The following is a 21,087-nucleotide window of genomic DNA, read 5'->3' on the forward strand; positions in this document are numbered from 1 at the left end:
GAGGTCTTGATTATGGAACAGGTTGCAGCTGGTGGGGATCTGCTCTGACTCCAGCACACCTGTCTCCACCCACACAATCACACACAGAGGGAGAGAGCACTGGGGAAGTGGAGGCACAGGATGAGCAGTAGATGGCGTGGCAGGAGCAGATGTAACAAATTTGTGGAATTTCTTTCCTTCTTTATGTGTTTGAGCCAATCAGTTGTGTTGTGACAAGGTAGGGGTCGTATACAGAAGATAGCCCTATTTTGAAGACCAAGTCCATATTATGGCAAGAACAGCTCAAATAAGCAAAGAGAAAGGACAGTCCATCATTACTTTAAGACATGAAGGTCAGTCAATACGGAACATTTCAAGAACTTTAAAGGTTTCTTCAAGAGCAGTCGCAAAAACCATCGAGCACTATCATGAAACTGGCTCTCATGAGGACCGCTACAGGAAAGGAAGACCCAGAGTTACCTCTGCTGCAGAGGATAAGTTAATTTGAGTAATCAGCCACAGAAATTGCTGCCCAAATAAATGCTTCACAGAGTTCAAGTAACAGACACATCTCAACATCGACTGTTCAGAGGAGACTGTGTGAATCAAGCCTTCAGGGTCGAATTGCTGCAAAGAAACCACTACTAAAGGACACCAATAAGAAGAAGAGACTTGCTTGGGCCAAGAAACACAAGCAATGGACATTAGACGGTGGAAATTTGTCCTTTGGTCTGGAGTCCAAATTGGAGATTTTTGTTTCCAACCGCCATGTCTTTGTGAGATGCGATGTGGGTGAACAGATGATCTCCGCATGTGTATTTCCCATTGTAAAGCATGGAGGAGGAGGTGTGATGGTGTGGGGGTGCTTTGCTGGTGACACTGTCTGTGATGTATTTAGAATTTAAGGCACACTTAACCAGCATGGCTACGACAGCATTCTGCAGCGATACGCCATCCCATCTGGTTTGGGCTTAGTGGGACTATCATTTGTTTTTCAACAGGACAATGACCCAACACACCTCCAAGCTGTGTAAGGGCTATTTTACCAAGAAGGCGAGTGATGGAGTGCTGCATGAGATGGTTTGGGAAGAGTCGGACCGCAGAGTGAAGGAAAAGCAGCCAACAAGTGCTCAGCATATGTGGGAACTCCTTCAAGACTGTTGGAAAAGCCTTCCAGGTGAAGCTGGTTGAGAGAATGCCAAGAGTGTGCAAAGCTGTCATCAAGGCAAAGGGTGGCAATTTGAAGAATCTCCAATATAAAATATATTTTCATTTGTTAAACACTTTTTGGCTTACTACATGATTCCATATGTGTAATTTCATAGTTTTGATGTCTTCAATATTATTCTACAATGTAGAAAGTAGTAAAAATAAATAAAAAACCTTGAAAAAACCTTGAATGAGTAGGTGTTCTAAAACTTTTGACCAGTAGTGTAGCTCATTGAAATTGAAACAGAAAACTAAGCACTTCAAGTAGCTGGTAACTTCCACATTTTGGCAAGTAGAAAGATATTGCCTTTTTGCAGTAATTTCGGCAGTGTCTACCCTTGTTTTTCTTGTATAGTACAGCGGGACAACACAAATGGTTATGAACAAAGAGAGGGAGAGTGCCTGACAAGAACAAGAGGCCGGGAAGACGACTCGACCGTTCTCTAAAGGGGGATAAATTGAGCCCAAAATAACAGCGGGCGGCTAATCCACTCTCCTTGGGAGTTGGGAGTCTGTAAAAGTCACAAGCTGGTTGATCCTAAAAAGTCTGGTGTGCCTCGTCACCTGCCCAATCCCCTGTCCCAAAACACAGGCTGCATTATCCATATCCAACTCTGTGACGGAGAACAGACAAACGCAAAGAACAAAACATTGAACAGCTGAATTGTGATGCCTATAGCCCAGACATTGGAAAAATAAATTGAGATGGCTAAAGCATTACTTTGTAGCCTTAATCTTATGGCTAGAGGTCTCTGAAATGATGAGAAAGACCATACCCTGGGACAGATGGTTAAGTCAGGGAGGGATGACTTCTTGCCAACTAATACTGCAAGCTTCGTTAGCATTTGTATATACCTCTATCATCACTACAGAAAGCAAAACAGGGTAATCACTAGAATGTGTGTCTGGCTGTATGTTTAATGGACTTGTTTGTTATGGAATGGATAAGTTGACCTATTGAAAATCACTTCCAATTCCCCATATATTTTTTTGCAAATATTATATATATATACACACACACATATACATATTCCCATACAGTACCAGTCAAAAGTGTGGACACACCTACTCATTCAAGGGTTTTTCATTATTTTCTACATTTTTTTAATTAGGCAAGTCAGTTAAGAACAAATTCTTATTTTCAATGACGGCCTAGGAACAGTGGGTTAACTGCCTTGTTCAGGGGCAGAACGACAAATTTGTACCTTGTCAGCTCGGGGATTTGAACTTACTAGCCCAACACTCTAACCACTAGGCTACCCTGCCGCCCCATTGTAGACTAAACTATGAAATAACACATATGACATCATATAGTAAGCAAAAAAGTGTCAAACAAATCAAAATCTATTTTATATTTGTAAGGGGTGCGTACTGGCGGCAGAGAAGTCAGACGCAGGAGAGCAAAAACTGTGTTTCCAACGGCGCAGTTTAATAATAAAAACCCACTGGAAAACAGAACAATCAATAAATGGGTACAAAACCCGACGCACACCAGACATAACGTGCACAAGCACTTACAAAAAAACAATACCGGACAAGGACATGGGGGGAACAGATGGTTAAATATACAACATGTCACTTATGGAATTTTGTATGTAAACTTCTGACCAACTGGGAATGTGATGAAAGAAATAAAAGCTGAAATAAATCATTCTCTCTGCTATTATTCTGACATTTCACATTGTTAAAATAAAGTGGTGATCCTAACTGACCTAAGATAGTGAATTTTTACTAGGATTAAATGTCAGGAATTGTGAAAACCTGAGTTTAAATGTATTTGGCTGAGGTGTATGTAAACTTCCGACTTCAATTGTATATTTTGTTTATTCTACTCCTGTCCTTCCTCTATCCTCAACCTCTCCCATCTCATTCTGATGTCCATCTGGTTTGATTTCTATTTGCAATATCTTTCAAACTGTGCTCTTTCACAAAAGTTCTTAACCCATAAACGTTTTTCGGACACAGTATGTTTTACATTAGTTATCTTATTGTTTGTTGTTATTAGTCCCAACCTTCAGCTCCATTCAACCCCTCCCATCTATCTTTTAACACCATCCATATTGGATTTCTATTTGCCATATATTTTTCAACTGTCCTGTGATGTTTCAGAAAAGTTCTGAACCTTTCTATTCTCATTGTTTCTTCAGATATAGTAAATTGAAAATAAAACTTTTTGCAAAATATTATTATTTTATTGATCAATTGAATATGACTTTTCAGATCGCCCAGCTATCTGCAGGGTTAGCTCCAGGTAAATATTGCAATTCTTCAGCTATTACTGGATCTGTGACCAAAAACAAGCAACATACAGTATGGACAGTACCAAAACAAATGATCTAATGATTCTGCCTCTACGCAGCAAAATCTGCAGAGCTGGGAAGGTTGTATCCTCCATATAAATAACATTATGTTGGTTGCAAGAATTCTGTGTAATAATTTAAATTGAAAAATGTTTAATCCGGCATCGTTTTGCGTATCAGTTCATACACCATGTGCCATAGAATCGGTACGCCAAAAGTCTCTTTTGCGATCTATATGGCACGGCTGTCCATTTTTTGGTCCTTAAATGAAACTGGTATATTTTCTTTAACCAATTAAGGTCTTTAATGCTGGGCCGACAGACCATTTCTTTACTTTTTCCTCCTTCCACTTCCTCTTCCATTTTTGCGGTAATGCTGCAATTAGTTGGTTGTAATTTTGGGTAAAGCAGACATTTATCTATGTTTTTGTTAGCTGCATGTATGATATAATTCCATCAGTCCTATGATATAATTGAAGATGAAGATTATACCTTTTTTTGTAGTATATTTGAGTTTTACCACAATATTTGTTGTGTAATTTGTTCTGTCCTTTCTGGTGGATTAAATTGAAATTTCAACCAAATTTCTATGGCTTGTTTTAAAAATAGCAATATTTGGGAGATGATTTCCTTTTCAAATAACTGAAAGTGAGAGGTTGTAATCTGAATAAAGGGAAAAAGGCCTTTCTTGAACATAGGGTATTCTTATTCATATTCTTACTAATTTGCTAGAGAACCAGTTTGGATTTAAGTATAACTTTTGTTTGACTGAAGCCTTTATTGAGAGGTCTAATGCTTTAATATTTAATCATTTCTTTCCTCCAAATTCATATTCATTATATAAATAAGTGTCACGACTTCCGCCGAAGTCAGTCCCTCTTCTCGCTCGGGCGGCGTTCGGCGGTCGACGTCACCGGCCTTCTAGCCATCGCCGATCCACTTTTCATTTTCCATTTGTTTTGTCTTTGTTTTACACAGCTGGTTTCAATTCCCCAATTACATGTTCATTATTTAACCCTCTGTTTTCCCCATGTTTTATTGTAATTTCGGTCCGTTGTTTGTGGGCTTGGTATTTCTTCATGTATTTGGAAATTTTGAGTAAAGTTCATTGTGTTACTCATCTCGGCTGTCCTGCGCCTGACTCCTCTGCACCAGCTACACCCAGAACCTTACAATAAGCCTGTTTAATTTTGTCTGGCTTGCCGTTCCAAATAAAACGGAATCGTTTTTTCTCAAATAATTTAAAATACTGTGCGCTAAACTGTGCGCTAAACTGTAAACTGTGCACTAAAAACTAAACTTTATTAAGAAGTGAGAGAAAGGCCAGTGGAGGAGTGGTGTTACAGTGATGTCATGCCAGGGGACGTTTTCTCCACAAGACCATAAGAAAATATGTAAACTAGGATATGACCAAAGAGTTAATCAGGGTAAACTGGGATATGACCAAAGAGTTAATCAGGGTAAACTGGGATATGACCAAAGAGTTAATCAGGGTAAACTGGGATATGACCAAAGAGTTAATCAGGGTGATTTTTCCACAAATAGACAGGTATTTTCCTTTCCATGGCAGCAAGATCTAGTTATTTCGGGATATGTATACCGAGTATGTCCACATCACCATCAGACCATTTTATTGGTAAACTACACGATAGTGTAAAAGTACAAAAAAATTGTGATCCAACATGTAATATAGTACACTCCAGAGAGGTTAGAAAAAGTATCTAGATCCTCTATGAGGCTGTGGAGGGATCCAAGTTGTCGATTTAAAAGAAAACATGAATCATCAGCGTACAATGACACCTTTGTTTTTAAGCCCTGGATTTCTAAATAAAAGCTTTACTTAAGCTCTTGGGAACCAAGAACATTTTAATGTAATATAAATAGAGGGGAAAATTCAGAAAGGCTACAGATTCACAGAGAGGAGTGAGTGGTGTGCTGCTGTCCTCAGCACGCTGACAGTCCACAGACGGGTTACTGGGCCTCCTCCCTCTGCATTACCATTCACCACTTCCTCAACTCCACATTCAGACACAAAGCGGAGGGTCCTGGAGTTGGCCCAGGAAGCAGCATCCCTGCAGCCTCTCAGCAGAAACAGCTCTGTCAAACTCAGTTAGCCTACCCCCTCAGAGGAGGGCTGCCTCTGCCTGCCTTTCCCTCCATCCCGCAGCAACCGAGGAGCTTTCACATCAAGCCATGCCTCAGTTCAGACGGCCCGGCCGTCAATCCACACAGCAGCAAAGGTAAACAGCCTGGCACCTCACAAGCAGAGGTCTTCGTCAGTTTGATTACACAGTGAGTGTCTAGGGGCCGAGGAGGGCCGGGGGGAGCAGCGGAGGGCGACCCAGCCTCAGGACTGGGCAGCTTTATTAACGGAAGGTAATTGCATTGGAGCTGTGAGGTAGGCAGGCAGGCAGGCACGTCTTGGTAAGATCTTTGGGGCGTCTCAAAACCCTCTAGGGTTGTTACTTACTCTCAAAATGAAGGCGACTATAAAAGGAGTTGTGTTTTGCTAATAGCAGTAAACAAAATGGAAACAAGTCATCCCCACGTTGGAGAGGTCAAAGGGGTCGCCAGACTCTGTGCTGAGTGCAGATATGGTTGTGCATGCCTAGCTGTGAAGTGACTCAGAGCACGGGCAGTCAACTGTATGACAGGCGTGCCTATGGGGGTGCCACCTCAGACAGCACGTTCACAACCTCCACCTCCCCAAGAGAGAATGAGTCGGCATCCTACCCAAAGGGCATGTACCACGTTGTCTCTCTTTCGCTCTCTCTCTCTCTCTTCTCTTAGTCACTCTCTCCTCCTCTCTCTCCCTCTTTATCTCTTGCTTCCCTCTCTCTCTCTCTTTGTCCCTTTCACTATCTTTCTCTGTCAAATTGTTTACAAACTTCCACCTCAGATGAACCATCGTGCGATTCCTGCCATGAAAATACAACACATGCCTCCACTACTGTAGTCTTATTACAGATGTTATTATACTTCCGTTGGTGTGAAATCTGCTGCTTTTATGTGGTGTGTGTATGGTGAGCTATGATACATCTGGTGCTACTGTGGTAAATAAATACCAACAGAAAAATATTACAAAACAAATATCGATGGACAGAATCCGCCCTTTGCTGGCCCTGTCTTTTGGGAGGAATGATAAGAGACATGCCTTGTTTATCTGAGTCTCTGTACCTGGACCATCTCTGGGCCTCTCCACACACCACACACTGACAGACAACTGTGATAGCAGCCTTTTGTTCTGCTAAAAGGACAGGGAGGAGGAGAGGGACGTTTTACAGGGAAATACAGCAAATTGTGCAAATTCAGGAAAAGTGAGATGAGTTGATAGCGACATCAAGGACGTCTTCTCAAAGGATGCCTTCAGATGATCTTTGGCACACTATTCGTTCCCACGTCCCGCTCCTCAGCCAGTCTGCGATAAACATCTGGGCTCCCCATTATAGCAGTCATTTCAAAGAAGTGCCTGCTACCAGGCACAGGAGTTACGTCTATGATGCTACTGATGTTAGTGGTGAAAAGCAACAAGAGGGCAACAATGGTACCATCTGCTAGAGAGGCATATTTTTTGCAAGCTTCTTCTTTGGCTAAGAGCTTGTTAGAACAACCCAGAGCAATTATAGTATATACTGTCTTTTTGGGATGACATTACATGCCTTTTGGGGCCTCGCGTAGTCCATTAAAATGATTTCTCTTATGTTCCTCCCTACTTTCCCCACCGTTCTCTGAAGATGACTCACAATGTGAGAATATTAGGGTTTGAATTGATGCATGTCTCAATGGTAGGCAGTTTTTGGTGTTTACCTGACTCCCAATTGTAACAGCAAAGCTTAAAAACAAACAATGTTATTTTCTCTAACAGACAGACAAGAGAATAAGCATGTTTACCCCAGCCCTGCATACAGACAGTGTGTGTTGTGTGTGAACTGTGGGCAGCCCACTCTCATCCCCTACTGTCATAGTTCCCTTTCTCTGTTTGCCTCCATAATCCAGATTTAATCCTGGGATGTACACACAGCAAAGGCTCATGTGCAGAGACTCCCCCACACTCGCCCGGTAACTCTCAATACACCCCAGTCCCCACTATCCTCATTTCTCATCTCAATATCCTCTTAAAATGATATTGAAGAGTGAACAGCTCTGTGTTGCAACATGTGTTTCCCTCACACTACTATAATATAACTTTTATTGTGATACATAAACTGACACAAAAAGTGAATTGAATAAATTGCCCATTGTTGTGTTTCCTCATAGAGTGGAGTACATCTGAGACAATATACTTTGAGTAACTCCGACTCCCAAACACAAGACTAAAACTGATCTAACAAACTTTGCAGTGTTGGGTTGGACCAGTAGATTGCAGTCTTCGGGGTGTTGTCTGTTTGCCTCTGCCATTCTGACTACTGTGTGTTACAATAACAGGCCTGTAGTCTAATGTACCATGGAGACTATAAGTACACCATGGTACATCTGGATAATGTTCCAGTGAGCTCAACCATCCAGACCCCACATCTCACTGAGCTCCTCTGATTACCATCCTCTCTCTGATTGGCACTGAACCCTTTAACCTGCACACAATTCAGGGAGGAGTTGATTGAAAATAACAAACTCACTGATACTTGTTTTGTCTCTTCCACAACAAGACAAACAAGAGCTGAATATGTAATCGCCAAGTAAAAAATCGGTGTGTGTTTCTGATCTTGGAAAAGTTCAAATAAAAAAATAACATGCAAAATGCTCCATCAACGAAACATTGTGCGTTTCTCTCCAGACTAGAAACTATAATAGAATCTGTGTCTGCTGTGGGTGTGAATCTGAGCCTGCCCTTGCTGAGGCATAGTGTGTCTCCAGAGGCGATGGGGTGAGGTCAGCTGTGTGATGATTGGCCATCCCTATTCTCGCCGCATCTCTACTGTGACTGACTGACGGGGTGTCATCTGCCATTCAAATGACAGCTCAGAACAGCAGAATATCTCGTCGGCCAGGAGACGTCAGTCTGTTCCATTGTGGTAGGGGACAGGGGCCTCGCTTGATGTGACAACATTGGATTTCTCCGATAACACGCTGCCGACATAGGGCTGATAACACGCTGCTGACATAGGGCTGATAACACGCTGCTGACATAGGGCTGATAACACGCTGCCGACATAGGGCTGATAACACGCTGCCGACATAGGGCTGATAACACGCTGCCGACATAGGGCTGATAACACGCTGCCGACATAGGGCTGATAACACGCTGCCGACATAGGGCTGATAACACGCTGCTGACCTAGGGCTGATAACACGCTGCTGACATAGGGCTGATAACACACTGCCGACATAGGGCTGATAACACGCTGCCGACATAGGGCTGATAACACGCTGCTGACATAGGGCTGATAACACACTGCTGACATAGGGCTGATAACACGCTGCCGACATAGGGCTGATAACACGCTGCCGACATAGGGCTGATAACACGCTGCTGACATAGGGCTGATAACACGCTGCTGACATAGGGCTGATAACACGCTGCCGACATAGGGCTGATAACACGCTGCCGACATAGGGCTGATAACACGCTGCCGACATAGGGCTGATAACACGCTGCTGACATAGGGCTGATAACACGCTGCTGACATAGGGCTGATAACACGCTGCCGACATAGGGCTGATAACACGCTGCCGACATAGGGCTGATAACACGCTGCTGACATAGGGCTGATAACACGCTGCTGACATAGGGCTGATAACACAGTGCTGACATAGGGCCAGATGCATGGAGAGTCAGACTGAAAGACCCTGAGGGCACACACGCACACTGCCCCCTGGGAAAAACTGGCAGAAGGAATGTTGTTTCCACGTCATTTCAACCCCAAAAACACGTGATGATGTTGAACCAACGTGGAAAACGGATTGGATTTGTAAAAAGTCATTAACGTAAGGACATTTTGTCTTTTTTTCACCCAACGTTTAACCTAAATTCAATGATATGGTGACATTTTTTTATGATTTTACGTTGAATTCCAGGCTGCATCACATCAGGCTGTGATTGGGAGTCCCATAGGGCGGCGCATAATTGGCTCAGCGTCGTCCGGGCTTGGCTGGGGTAGGCCGTCATTGTAAATAAGAATTTGTTCTTAACTGACTTACCTAGTTAAAGGTTAAAGAAAAAAGAAAAAATATATAAAGAATTCACGTTAGCTGAAAACTCAAGCATTCATACACGCATGCATGCGTACTAGCCTACATACACACCTGTGCATAGATACATACTGACCTACACACACTTTATCCATCCATATGTTGCTTTGTATATTGCAATATTTTCTGAACAGTGAATAAAACATGACAGATGAAAAAATAAATATGCAAGAGTACAGGATTTACTATCAAGGTCAGGCTTGTTCGATAGAGTGATGTTCTTGTTTCGACTTTAGGAAATCACACTGCAGTAATACGTCAGAAAATAAATTGCAGACTAAATTGTATTGAGTGAATTATTGACAAGGTCTACAGCTAATAATTATGGTTCCAACAAGCACATTAAAACTAATGATCTATGAACTGTACATAGATTTACAATTACAATATACATGTAGCGGTGTAGCCTGTGTGGTTGTCTGTAGTTGTCTGATTTACACACACCAACCAGATAGCCTAACTTCTCTATGTTATTTGGGTGTTGGGCGGGATTGGGAAAATAACACACTCACATACGTGTATCACTCAATACCAAAAGCAGTGGCGAGTGAAAAATTATAAAACAAACCAATGTCTCCAAGCCGTTCTCCCTTCCCTCTGTTTTCTACCTGTGAATCATCTAGCTTGAGAAAATAAAAACACACAGACATTTACTTGGAGAGCCATCCACTCAAAGCCTGGTCCCTGAAGTGAAGTCGGCTGATCACATTCACATACAAGTGCTCCACAAGGAACAGCAGATAGATAATACATTTTAAACATGGCTGGAGAGAAGAGTACTATTTCACATACGTTATAATCACACCAGCCTTCAAGGCAGCTTTTTCTCTGTTTTCCAATGCATTGGCATTGTGCAGGGAGAGGGAGCTTCAGCACACAGACATTTAGCACTGTCTGTCTGTCTCGCTGTTCGTCAGAGCTGCTGGCGCTGGCTGAGCAGAATGGCTATATACACCAGGCTTTCATCTCACCACACACATACAATCCTCTCAACTGCAGTGGCCGCTCTACAGAAATATAGGCTGTGGCTGTCCTGGGAGTGTGTGGTTTTGTTTCAGTGTGAATGATGTGAGAAGGATGGGTAGTCCAAGGAAAATTGATTGGTTTGTTTATAATTGGTTTGTTATTTACAAGTACAACAAAATTGACTTTTAGCCAATGTGGCCATATTACATAATATATTTAATCAGTGAACCAAAAGAAAGGTAAAACAATAGGTCAACTCAGGGATGAAAACATTCATAAATGAATGAAAGCGATGATATAATGACTGAATGCAGACAATACATCTCTTTACGTTTTTATTTGATCGACAACAACGAGGGACACAGGAGTCCTCAGCTGGGCTTTGGCCTCATTATAGCCCTATAAAGACAGGAAGCCTTGGGCTCGTCTGGCACCACATGACCACCTTCAGCTGAGTAGGCAACATCCACTTTTCAGGGGAAAAGGTAGACAGACTGTGACACGGCTTCTGCTTTGGACGCGCGCCTCGCTGTTTACAGTCCCCGTGAAACATATTGTATAGCAGGAAGCTATGGCACGTTTGCTAGCTGGCTCTCTGAAGTTGTTTCCAACCGGAATTGTGGTACTCCATCTTAACTCCTCCTCCACATTTACCCGACATTGCAGAAGAGAACCTCCCCCGACAGTTTTTTCCTTTCTCGTCATGACCAGAATATGGAGCATGTAGTTTCAGGCATTTCTTTTACGCCTGCTACGTTAGGTTACCACAGGACGGATTTAATCTGAAAAAAGCCCAACAGACCAATCAATGTGAGGGCTCCTCTGCCAACTAATCGAAAGAGGAGTGTTCTAATTACAGGCCACTCACTGCACAGTCTGCACTGACAGAACAGAACAGAACAGGCTGCCCCGTGGTTCCCCTGAGCGACAATGTTCAATATTTCTGACATGGCAGCAGATGTGAAAACCTCTCAATTATACATGCGGCAGGATCCTCTGGGATCATGGTTAAATACCTCTCAACACAGGGATGAGATGCTCACAACCACAACCACAACCACATCATAGCCCTGTTGGTAGGGAGAGTGCTAGGAGGTAAATGGCAGGAACCGAGTGGCACTCTTCTATAACAGAAAAGCCCAGCAAACCTACACAGGGGACAACAACACAATCAATATATAGATATGTAGCAAGAAGTAGTATGAAGTTGGAAATAAACTAAAACGTTTTATTTTCCTAAGATTAGGATTGGATGGATAGGCATCCACTGGACTGCCTTCTATTCAGGGAAGAAAGCTCTTCTGCAATTGTCAATCAGTTTAAGATAACATCTTGAATTGTTTTGTACTTGCACAGCAATATCTACAGAAAACACATCACCAAAATCTAATATTCTGCTTTATCCGATTGCCATCGTTGTCTGAATGCATACCTGTGCAAGTGTGTGCAGCTTTGGTTGTGTGTGTTTGCTTATGTGTGTGTCCTTTAAACTGCCTCCTTTAAACAAATCACAGAAAGGTTCTCCTAAAATGGAATTTGTTTTGTGGGGGGGGAGTGATTGGAGTGAGCTTTTTAAGTAGTCAGGCTGAATTTAGTAGTCAGCTCCCATGGCTGGTGTGGTATAACAAAACAAACTGCCATCTGAGTCAATGTAGGACACCACAAAGGATGGTACTATTTAGCTAACTTGTCTGAAAAAGCAAAGTGCGTAAGTCAGACACACTACCAATACCATTGTGTTTGGCTTTGCCCATTTTCAATTACTTGTGAAGCTGCTATCCCCTTCCTTGATCTATCCACAACATCATTATCTCACTCTGCTACTTACAATATGTTTACCCTTCCTGATGAATTCAATTACATCTTTTCAGAGGAAATTACTGTGGGGGTGGCCCTGCCTGGCTGAGGTCAACGTTGGCTGTGAATACTAAAGCTACTCCTCCAAACACATTACACAGGCTATTACCTGTTGCCTTCCACACGGTGCTACCCAGCCGAGCTAGGGCCTCTGTGCCGGCCCAGATGAAGTGCTTTCTAGATGGGATCTGGCATTCAGAACAGGGGGAAGAGAGCTGGAGCTATCCCTGGGCCTAATTGTTTCAGAGAGCCAGCTCCTCTGCAGCCCAAGCACACGCCACTCCTGATTAGAGAGGTGTGTACGCAGCCTGGCAGAGTGTGAACTCTGGAGTGGGGGACTGGGGGAGGGGCTCACCACACTGACATTTTTTTTTTTTTGTGGGACAGTGATTGTAGGATTGATAAGGCAAAAGGCCCAAGGGACGGCAGCTAAAAGCTCAGCCCACTCTGCTCTGCCTTGACGAGGTAGCAGCAGGCAGCACTCTATTCAGCTGACAGACGAAGGTCAGAGGTCAAATGGAGGTGGACACGAGAGGCAGAGAGGGAGGGAGAATCCACTTAATCTACATTGCCACTGATGTTGGCGAGTCACGTTTTTTCAATCCCTGACCCTCTCTTAACCGCTTCTTGCCTCGACCCTCTCTGTTGAGAGTGATATATCATAAAAGGATTGGCTGTGAGTGATGGGATCCGCCTCTGAAGAGATTTCTTATTTCCGTCGCTGCACGCATGGCCTGGGTGAAATGGGCTGCAGTCGGTGTGAACCCTCTAAATGTGCTTCACCCCACTGGAGATTACCAGGAGAGTGACGAGAGGAACCGTCACGATCTGAAAACGGATGATAAGTCCTCCTGAAGAACCTGCTCATCAAATCCTTATCTATCACCAAAGAGCCATACCCAGGGCCACTTAGAGTGAAGCAATGGTAAACAGCCATGAAAGGTTCCATGATTTTCTCTAGGCTAAGGTTTTGACGACTAAAGCAACCCCTTATTTATACAAGAACAACGGAATTAATTCTACATTGAGTACATACAGCAACAAAATGTCAAAGAGAGAATCATTGCAGAGTAAAATAAAATGTAAATGAATTCAGAGATTATTTTAACAAGATATTTACAGAATAGTTTCCACAAAAATATAAACCTTTTAAACCACATTTAAAAAGATGATGACTGACATTACAATGCACGTGACATACTGTAAGAGCAGAAAGCCTTATCAGATGGAGAGCTAACAAATGACAGCATAAAGCCAGGCTGTATGCTCCACCTGGGAGGCCGAGAGAGGCAGAGAGGCAGAGAAGCAGGGAACGGCACTGTCAGGCGCCAAGCCCGGAAAAGGGGTCATTCTGGCATAATGACTCTCATTTACAATTGACAAGCTGAAGGAAAGCGAAACTAATTATGACAGCGTGCAGATGCTGAATGGCCCTTGATGAAGTTAATCACCAGTAATCCAGAAAACAGGTGTTGAACATTTTCTATCCCCTCCTCTGAAATTACAGGATGATCACAATTCAAGAACGTGCAGTATAATTGAATGGGACGTCTGCTGCCTGCCTGTGTGCCACCCACTCCCACCACCTTCCTAAAAACTCTGTGAGGAAACGATTACTCCGGATCACCATGAATGACAGGCTTTCTCTCCTCGCTCTGAAATGAGATGGGGGTGTCACTCATTTATCTTTAACGCTCCATCCGTGACTAAGTTGATGGTGGCTTTATGAAAGAATTTTAGGCTATAGACTGAATGACTGCATGCTATAGATTAAGAGTGCATCAACTTACATAAGCTTGTAATTCTATTGAGAAATCGTCGATATTTGATTTTCTATGTTGTCTACAGTAGAGCTATCTGAAAGTGGAACTAGCTACCCCCCCCCCCCCCCCCCCCTCTCTCTAAAAATATCAAGCTCCTAACAAAACTTGGGGAGGGCAACTGTGTCCCCAAGAGCAAAAATAAAATATGGACTTTCAGTGAAAACCTCTGTCGTGCAATTTAAATTGATTTGCCATACTTAGAGTAATAAGTACCTGTTTCCAGGCATATTCCAGCCCCTGAACCCCCATCTAGCACAAATCATGGGTAATAATCCTCTATTCTTCCACAAGGCTCTGTTGAATGGCTCATTATTCTAATCATAGACTTTCATCTTTAGTACAATATTCAAACCGACAGTGGCGTGTCAAGGAGAGCTCCATCAACCAGGAGGGGCTCGTAATTGATTTAATGAGATGCAGGATACATAAAACATCCCCAAACTCAATCTCCTAGATCCCACCCTGCACATGTTAGCACATTCAGATAATGTGGGACACTGTACAGAGATAATGGGCCACGAAATTCTGTGAAAATGTTGGAAACACAAACTACCACACACAAACCAAGATATCCAAACAAAGAATGGGAAATAGTTTGTGTGTGCGTGTGTGTGTGTTCGCGCGCCTGAGTATTGTCGAGAGCATGAATAGCATGCATGATAGCCGCTCTTTAAAGACAAAGGAGAAAGGTGAAAGGTCAGACCTTAAAATAGCTTAAGATAGATGGTGATCACTGAGCAGTAATTACCCTGTCAAGATGAATACCATTCCATTGTATTTCAAGGTGTTAAGCAATTTGTCTCTAGCCAAAGCTTTGAATCCAGGCTGACATCAGCCATACAAAGAAAAGTGAAGCAAGGCTTGGTTTTCTGCTCCGTGAAAGTCTGATGCATTAAAAGCATTGCTCAAGTTTACTCAGAAAAAAACACCACAAGGGCACATTTACACCACTGATTGTTATCATTAAATATCTTCAGCCTTGAATGCACTAATGCAAACTATCAAAGGTTACTTTGCTCTAAAAAAATACTGTGTGCATTTTGTTCCTTCTTCCAGGTGTCACGACTTCCGCCAAAGTCGGTCCCTCGCCTTGCTCGGGCGGCGTTCGGCGGTCGACGTCACCGGCCTTCTAGCCATCGCCGATCCACTTTTCATTTTCCTTTTGTTTAGTCTTTGTTTTACACACCTGGTTTCAATTCCCCAATTACATGTTCATTATTTAACCCTCTGTTTTTCCCATGGTTTTTGTGCGTGTTTGTTCGTTGTTAAGTGGTCAGTATTTCTGTGAGCTGGTGTGTTTCCCAGCGTGGAATATATTGTTGCTTTATTTTCGAGTAAAGTTACGTTTTTACTCAGTTCTGTGTCCTGCGCCTGACTTCGTCCGACCCGCCACACACTGACACTTGACACCAGGAGTGTTCAGCGGTGAGCGAGGGATGCTGTTCAGCTGGTGTGTTTACGGGGAGGCTGTTGGAATTCTTTAAGCAGTCTGCAATTAATTGATCTTATACTAACCATTATGGGCTGTCACGACACACAGAAGCTGTTGTTTACTTGATGCTCTGTCGTTAGGCCTAAATAATGCAGTCATAATAATGACTCAACATATGACATAAACAGTTATGCCTGGTGTCAGCTGTCAGCTACTGTAACTTCATATCATGTCTTTAACTGTTATTTTGGTTATGTAATTGGTCAGCTGACCAAATCAATGGCTTGTATCATGACAGTGTAAAGTCAGTTGTCATAATTTGACTGTGACGACTTCCGCCGAAGTCGGCTCCTCTCCTTGTTCGGGCGGCATTCGGCGTCATCGGCTTTCAAGCCATTGCCGCTCCATTTTTCATATTTCCATTTGTTTTGTCTTGTTCCATTCACACCTGGTTTTCATTCCCTAATCACACTGCATGTATTTAGTCCTCTGTTCCCCTCCATGTCTTTGTGTGAAATTGTATTTATGTTATGTGGGCATTGTCGCGCCTACTTTTGTCTATGTTCCGTGTTTGGGTACATTTATGTACTTTTGAGCTTTTGTTGGACCGGAATAAAAAGTGCGCCTGTTCACTACACTCTGTTCTCCTGCACCTGACTTCACCTCCAGTACACACCCTTAACATTGACACCAGGAGTGAATACTTTTTTTATTAAATCTAGTTATATAAGTATTTATTGGTCTGTCATCATCTGTGAATAAAGGGAACGTACACAACGCATTATGCCGATGAGAAATCAGTGTACGACATTGAAATAGCCCTTGAACATATTGGCCTACTGTACCGGATGACTGCAATAGAGAGAAGAGTGGGAAAGCTGTTGACGCAGCCTGTCGGCCTGTTTATACACTCTCACAGTTAGTACTCTATACGCAATCCTCTAAGCTCCTTAGACAAATAGCTAATGGTTTCACACAGAGGGAATTTGCAATTCATAGGGTCTTATTCATAAAGTATTTGATGGGATCTCTGTGTAGAGAGCCTGAAAGGTGCATGGCATGAGTTATTTACATGACATTATGGATACAGAATAAATTGCATGTCTCATGATGCATAGACTGGCTCAGATGAAGTTCATGTCAGTCAACAGTATCGATCCAGTTTCTATGAAAAAGAAACATGACTGAAAAACTAAACTCATAGATAAGAGGTTAAATATTCACTTGCTCAGAGGCAAAAGGAACAAAATAATGTGGTTTCTCATAATCATAGGGATGACTTTTGTGGAGAGAAAATAGTAGACTAGCCTAAACTGGTTTAAGACATTTAAAAGTCACATAATTGAAGAAAGATTGGGATATTGTTTACAGACTACAAAGTTCGAGTGACATGGCTTTATAAAATTGTGTGGACAGAGCATAAATAAGTGAGACCATTGCACCTAAAAAATATATATATATATTTGTTTTAAAGACCGTTGCACTGTGCAATGGGTAGAGGCGCTTCCCGCTGTAGCACTCAACTGTGTCAAACAGCTCGGTCAGTAATCTTCATCTTCCTGAGCATTAGTCTCTTAATCACCGTCTGCCACATGGACCATCTCACACAAATAGTAAAGGTCTGCTCACCCCGGTGTTGCGTAAAATGTTGTTCTAGGCTACTCCTAATTGTATGCTATATTATTGAATAGGACTTTTCATTGATGTTTCTTAACCAGAAAGGCAGTGTTGTATGCCATTAATATTATATTCCATTACAGTTGTCCTTTGAATCCGGTTGTCAAAAACCAAAACAAACGTGTTGTGATAGAGAGTACAAAGTAGACTCCTAAAATGTTTTTTACAAACCCCTTGCCCATTTTAATGAATCAAGCAATATGATCAGTAACTATGTTAATTGAGAGTGTATGTTGTGTTTGGTGCAATATTTACATTTGTATTCCATACATTTACAGCATATATTTATGTATTAACTAAGGGCATGCTTAACTTTTGTTCCATGAGTTTATTATGACTAAGGAGAGCTCTAGCTTGATTAAATGTATATAATGATGCAAACACACCCAGTGAAACATTTTTAAATATTACATCATGTTTTAAAGGAATTAAGTAAGTCACTTAAGTCCCTGTGACGTTTTCTTTCTGCTTCCAAGTACTAAGGGCTTTTGGGGGATTTTACTTTATTGTAGACAGACCGGGACGCATGCGAGGATATCAGGGACAGAATACAGATCCTTGTCCTTAATGGACTTATGCATATAAATATAGAACTATATTAAGAGCACAAACACACTTGTAGAACTGGTGCCAGGAACAGTTGATACCATACGCGGAGCCGTAGGGGCTGATATCGCAAATAGCCTACTATCGTAGCAGACTGACATTAAAACATAGTCATTTTCTCCAGAACTCCAGGTAGGACTGAATCTATGTCTTACCTTGCCCATGTATGCTTGTCACCGCAGCAGCGAGAACCAACACCGTAAAGATGACGTGTAATTGGTCGTCTCTTCTTATACACATGTCTACTGAAGTCGAAGTCGCTCTCTGCTCACAGAATACGTCCTTATATTAAATACTTTCCAGAGCAAAATAAGCAAACGGAGAATAAAATGTCCGTGAGGTCTGTGAAACACAGAGAAAGCCGTGCTGCTTTTGCACTTATTTAGCAAGTCGAGCAATAAGCAGATCTGACAACAATCAACTGAAACGCAGAGCCCGTTTAATTGTAACGCTCAGTAAACGGATTCCTGGCTCTCTGTGCTGTCAGAACCGTCAAGACAGCTAATACGCCGCTGACGCTTCAGCACCATGGACAGCTCCTAGCGTCAGCAAACGGTACAACTTCCGCCCCGAGGAAAAGTTACTACTCCGTATAGGACTGTGCATTTCAAATGCGCAACAAATCACATGCCTTTTTTGTGGTTAGATATTTAAACTTGTTCAATGACTCTGGCATGTATGCATGCATGTTATTGCTATAATTTTGAGAACTCGATGATAAGCATATATCAAAACTAAAAAGTGAGCAATAGCTACATTTCAGTGTTTGTTATCATTTAAATCAGTTACTGTTAACAATAAGGGGAAAGTGCTTTATATAACTCACATAACGTATTTTCAGTCATCATACATTCACTGGATACTAAAAAGGGCAACCAACAGTATAGGGAAAGTTCATCAATTTTGTAGAACAATCATGAATTATAAAGTATTGTTGGTGGTTAAACCCCTGTAGCCTTTTGTCTTGATGGACAGTAGCAATAATGAAATAGTGACGAAATTCTGCATTATAAATCAACTTGCCTGAGCCTCATGTACACTGTGGTATTGAAGTAGTCGTATTGCCTTTGTACAATAGTTCACTAGGTACTTATTTTCATGCTCCTATGGGGAGATGGGTTTATTTTCCATGTGTGTCTGTTTAAAGCACCTCTAGCCTGACTTTGGTTCACAAGCTGAATCATGGATTAACACATCCGAGTGTGAATCTCACCTTGATGGTATTGAGCTATGACACCACATGGATTGCATCATTACAATGCATATGATGTACTCACTCAGCCTCAGTGCTCCCACCTAAAGTATTAGTAACCATGTGCCTGCACATAAAGTAGTGCAGGGATGGAAATGGTGTGCATGCCGTTACAGGTAGTCGGTCCATCATGCAGGAGAAAAACCATTCACAAGAACAAAGAAACGGAGAGGAAGACAAGACTGGGAAGCAGGAACTACAGGATAACAGGGTGCAAACAGGACCCATCATATTTAATGTACCAGGAACGCTAGTTATTGTTATTTCAGCATCATGCCTAACTGGAGACATATTAAACCAAATTAAGCCATAATGTACATGGAGCTACTGTAACGCCTGTCTTCGTGAAGAGAGGACCAAGGCGCAGCGGGTTGCGTGCTCATCATTATATTTATTGAATGTGAACACCAAAAAACGACGACAGGAAACAGTTTTGCAGGCTACACCAACGCAATGCAAAAACAACTACCCACAATTAACAAACAAAACCCATCCCTAATTATAGGACTCTCAATCAAAGGCAACTACAAACACCTGCCTCCAATTGAGAGTCCAACACTCAATACCTAACATAGAAAATACTAAACTAGAAAGAACATAGAAATACAAAAAACATAGAACATAACCCAAAACCCGTAAATAATACATCAAACACCCTTCTAAACAAACCACCACCCCGAACCACATAAAACAAATACCCTCTGCCACGTCCTGACCAAACTACAATCACAAATAACCCCTATACGGTCAGGACGTGACAGCTACATGTTTTTCCTCTTCCTGGTAGCTGCTCCACAGCCATTTGTCTTAGACATTCCAGTCATCCTCTTGATAAGTGAAGGTGTGGTGTGTCATGATGACAAGGCAGCGCCTGCCTACACCGTCACTCCTCTAGAATGGATGTCTCCACTCACTAAGAACTCACTGGCTAGGACTCTCTGCTGGGACTTATGTTTATTTCATTTCCTGTGGCTGTGTGACGGTAATGTATGTAAATTGGATGTTATGGTCATCTCAGAGACACCCCTCCGTTGCTTTCTCTAGCTCTTTTTTTACTCTCTGCATTTCTTTTTCTGTCTCTCTCTCTCTCCCTGTCTCTCTCTCACCCACCCCCTTTCTCATGGCTGAGTCAGGCCTTGGTTTGGAATAAATGTGTCCCTCTGTCAGTGAATCTCACTGGCCCAGTTAAGCAGCCCAGAGGTCTTGCTTGGAGCCAGAAGTTTGCATCCAAACCTTAATTTAGTTAATGGGCAGGAGGCCCGGACAGCTAATGAAAACCGAGCCCGTGAAATGAAATGGCCAATGTCTAGAGGTAATGAGCCGCACATCAGTGGCCTGCTGCTACAAGCATTAAGGTAATATTCGATGGCATGATGTTTTAAAAGCATCTTGAGCTCACTTCTTGCATTGGTAGTAAGGGCTTACCAATGATATGTATTAACCCTAGATAACTGACAGGGTGGTGCTGTTTTGAAGCCACCAAGCAGCCATATTGTTACTCCATCATTGTAAAAAAAACTATATTTTGGAAGCTATAGAAATGCATTTATTAATGTCGACATTAATATTTGACAAGTTTATTCTATTACATATACCTTAATGCATGCTTTATATTAAGAACTGAACATGAACATGTAAAAAGAAAAATACTGTCCCCACTACAACAAATAAATATATGTAATTTTGAAACATTCCTTGAAACATTTTATTGAAATACTGTAGAATTCCATTCATTCCTATGGTGGCCAGTGACTTCAAAGCTTCTCATTTGCCAATATATAGCATCAGCAATCCAGGT

The 21,087-nt window shown here is 42.2% G+C and overlaps 1 protein-coding gene across 5 annotated transcripts in view; it reads right to left on the bottom strand.

The window, feature by feature from the left end:
* The window catches only part of LOC106603277 (seizure protein 6), a 260,472-nt gene extending 241,901 nt beyond the window's left edge, over nucleotides 1–18,571 (bottom strand). For all 5 annotated transcript variants that reach the window (XM_014196718.3, XM_014196715.3, XM_014196719.3 and 2 more), the window contains exon 1: nucleotides 18,193–18,571. In XM_014196718.3, coding sequence (XP_014052193.2) covers nucleotides 18,193–18,277 — 85 coding nt within the window. In that variant the 5' untranslated portion in view covers nucleotides 18,278–18,571. The remainder of the gene's footprint in view (nucleotides 1–18,192) is intronic.
* Nucleotides 18,572–21,087: the final 2,516 nt, after the last annotated feature.

This window comes from Salmo salar, chromosome 04, assembly GCF_965601325.2.
Source record: "Salmo salar chromosome 04, fSalSal1, whole genome shotgun sequence".
Classification (NCBI taxonomy): domain Eukaryota; kingdom Metazoa; phylum Chordata; class Actinopteri; order Salmoniformes; family Salmonidae; genus Salmo; species Salmo salar.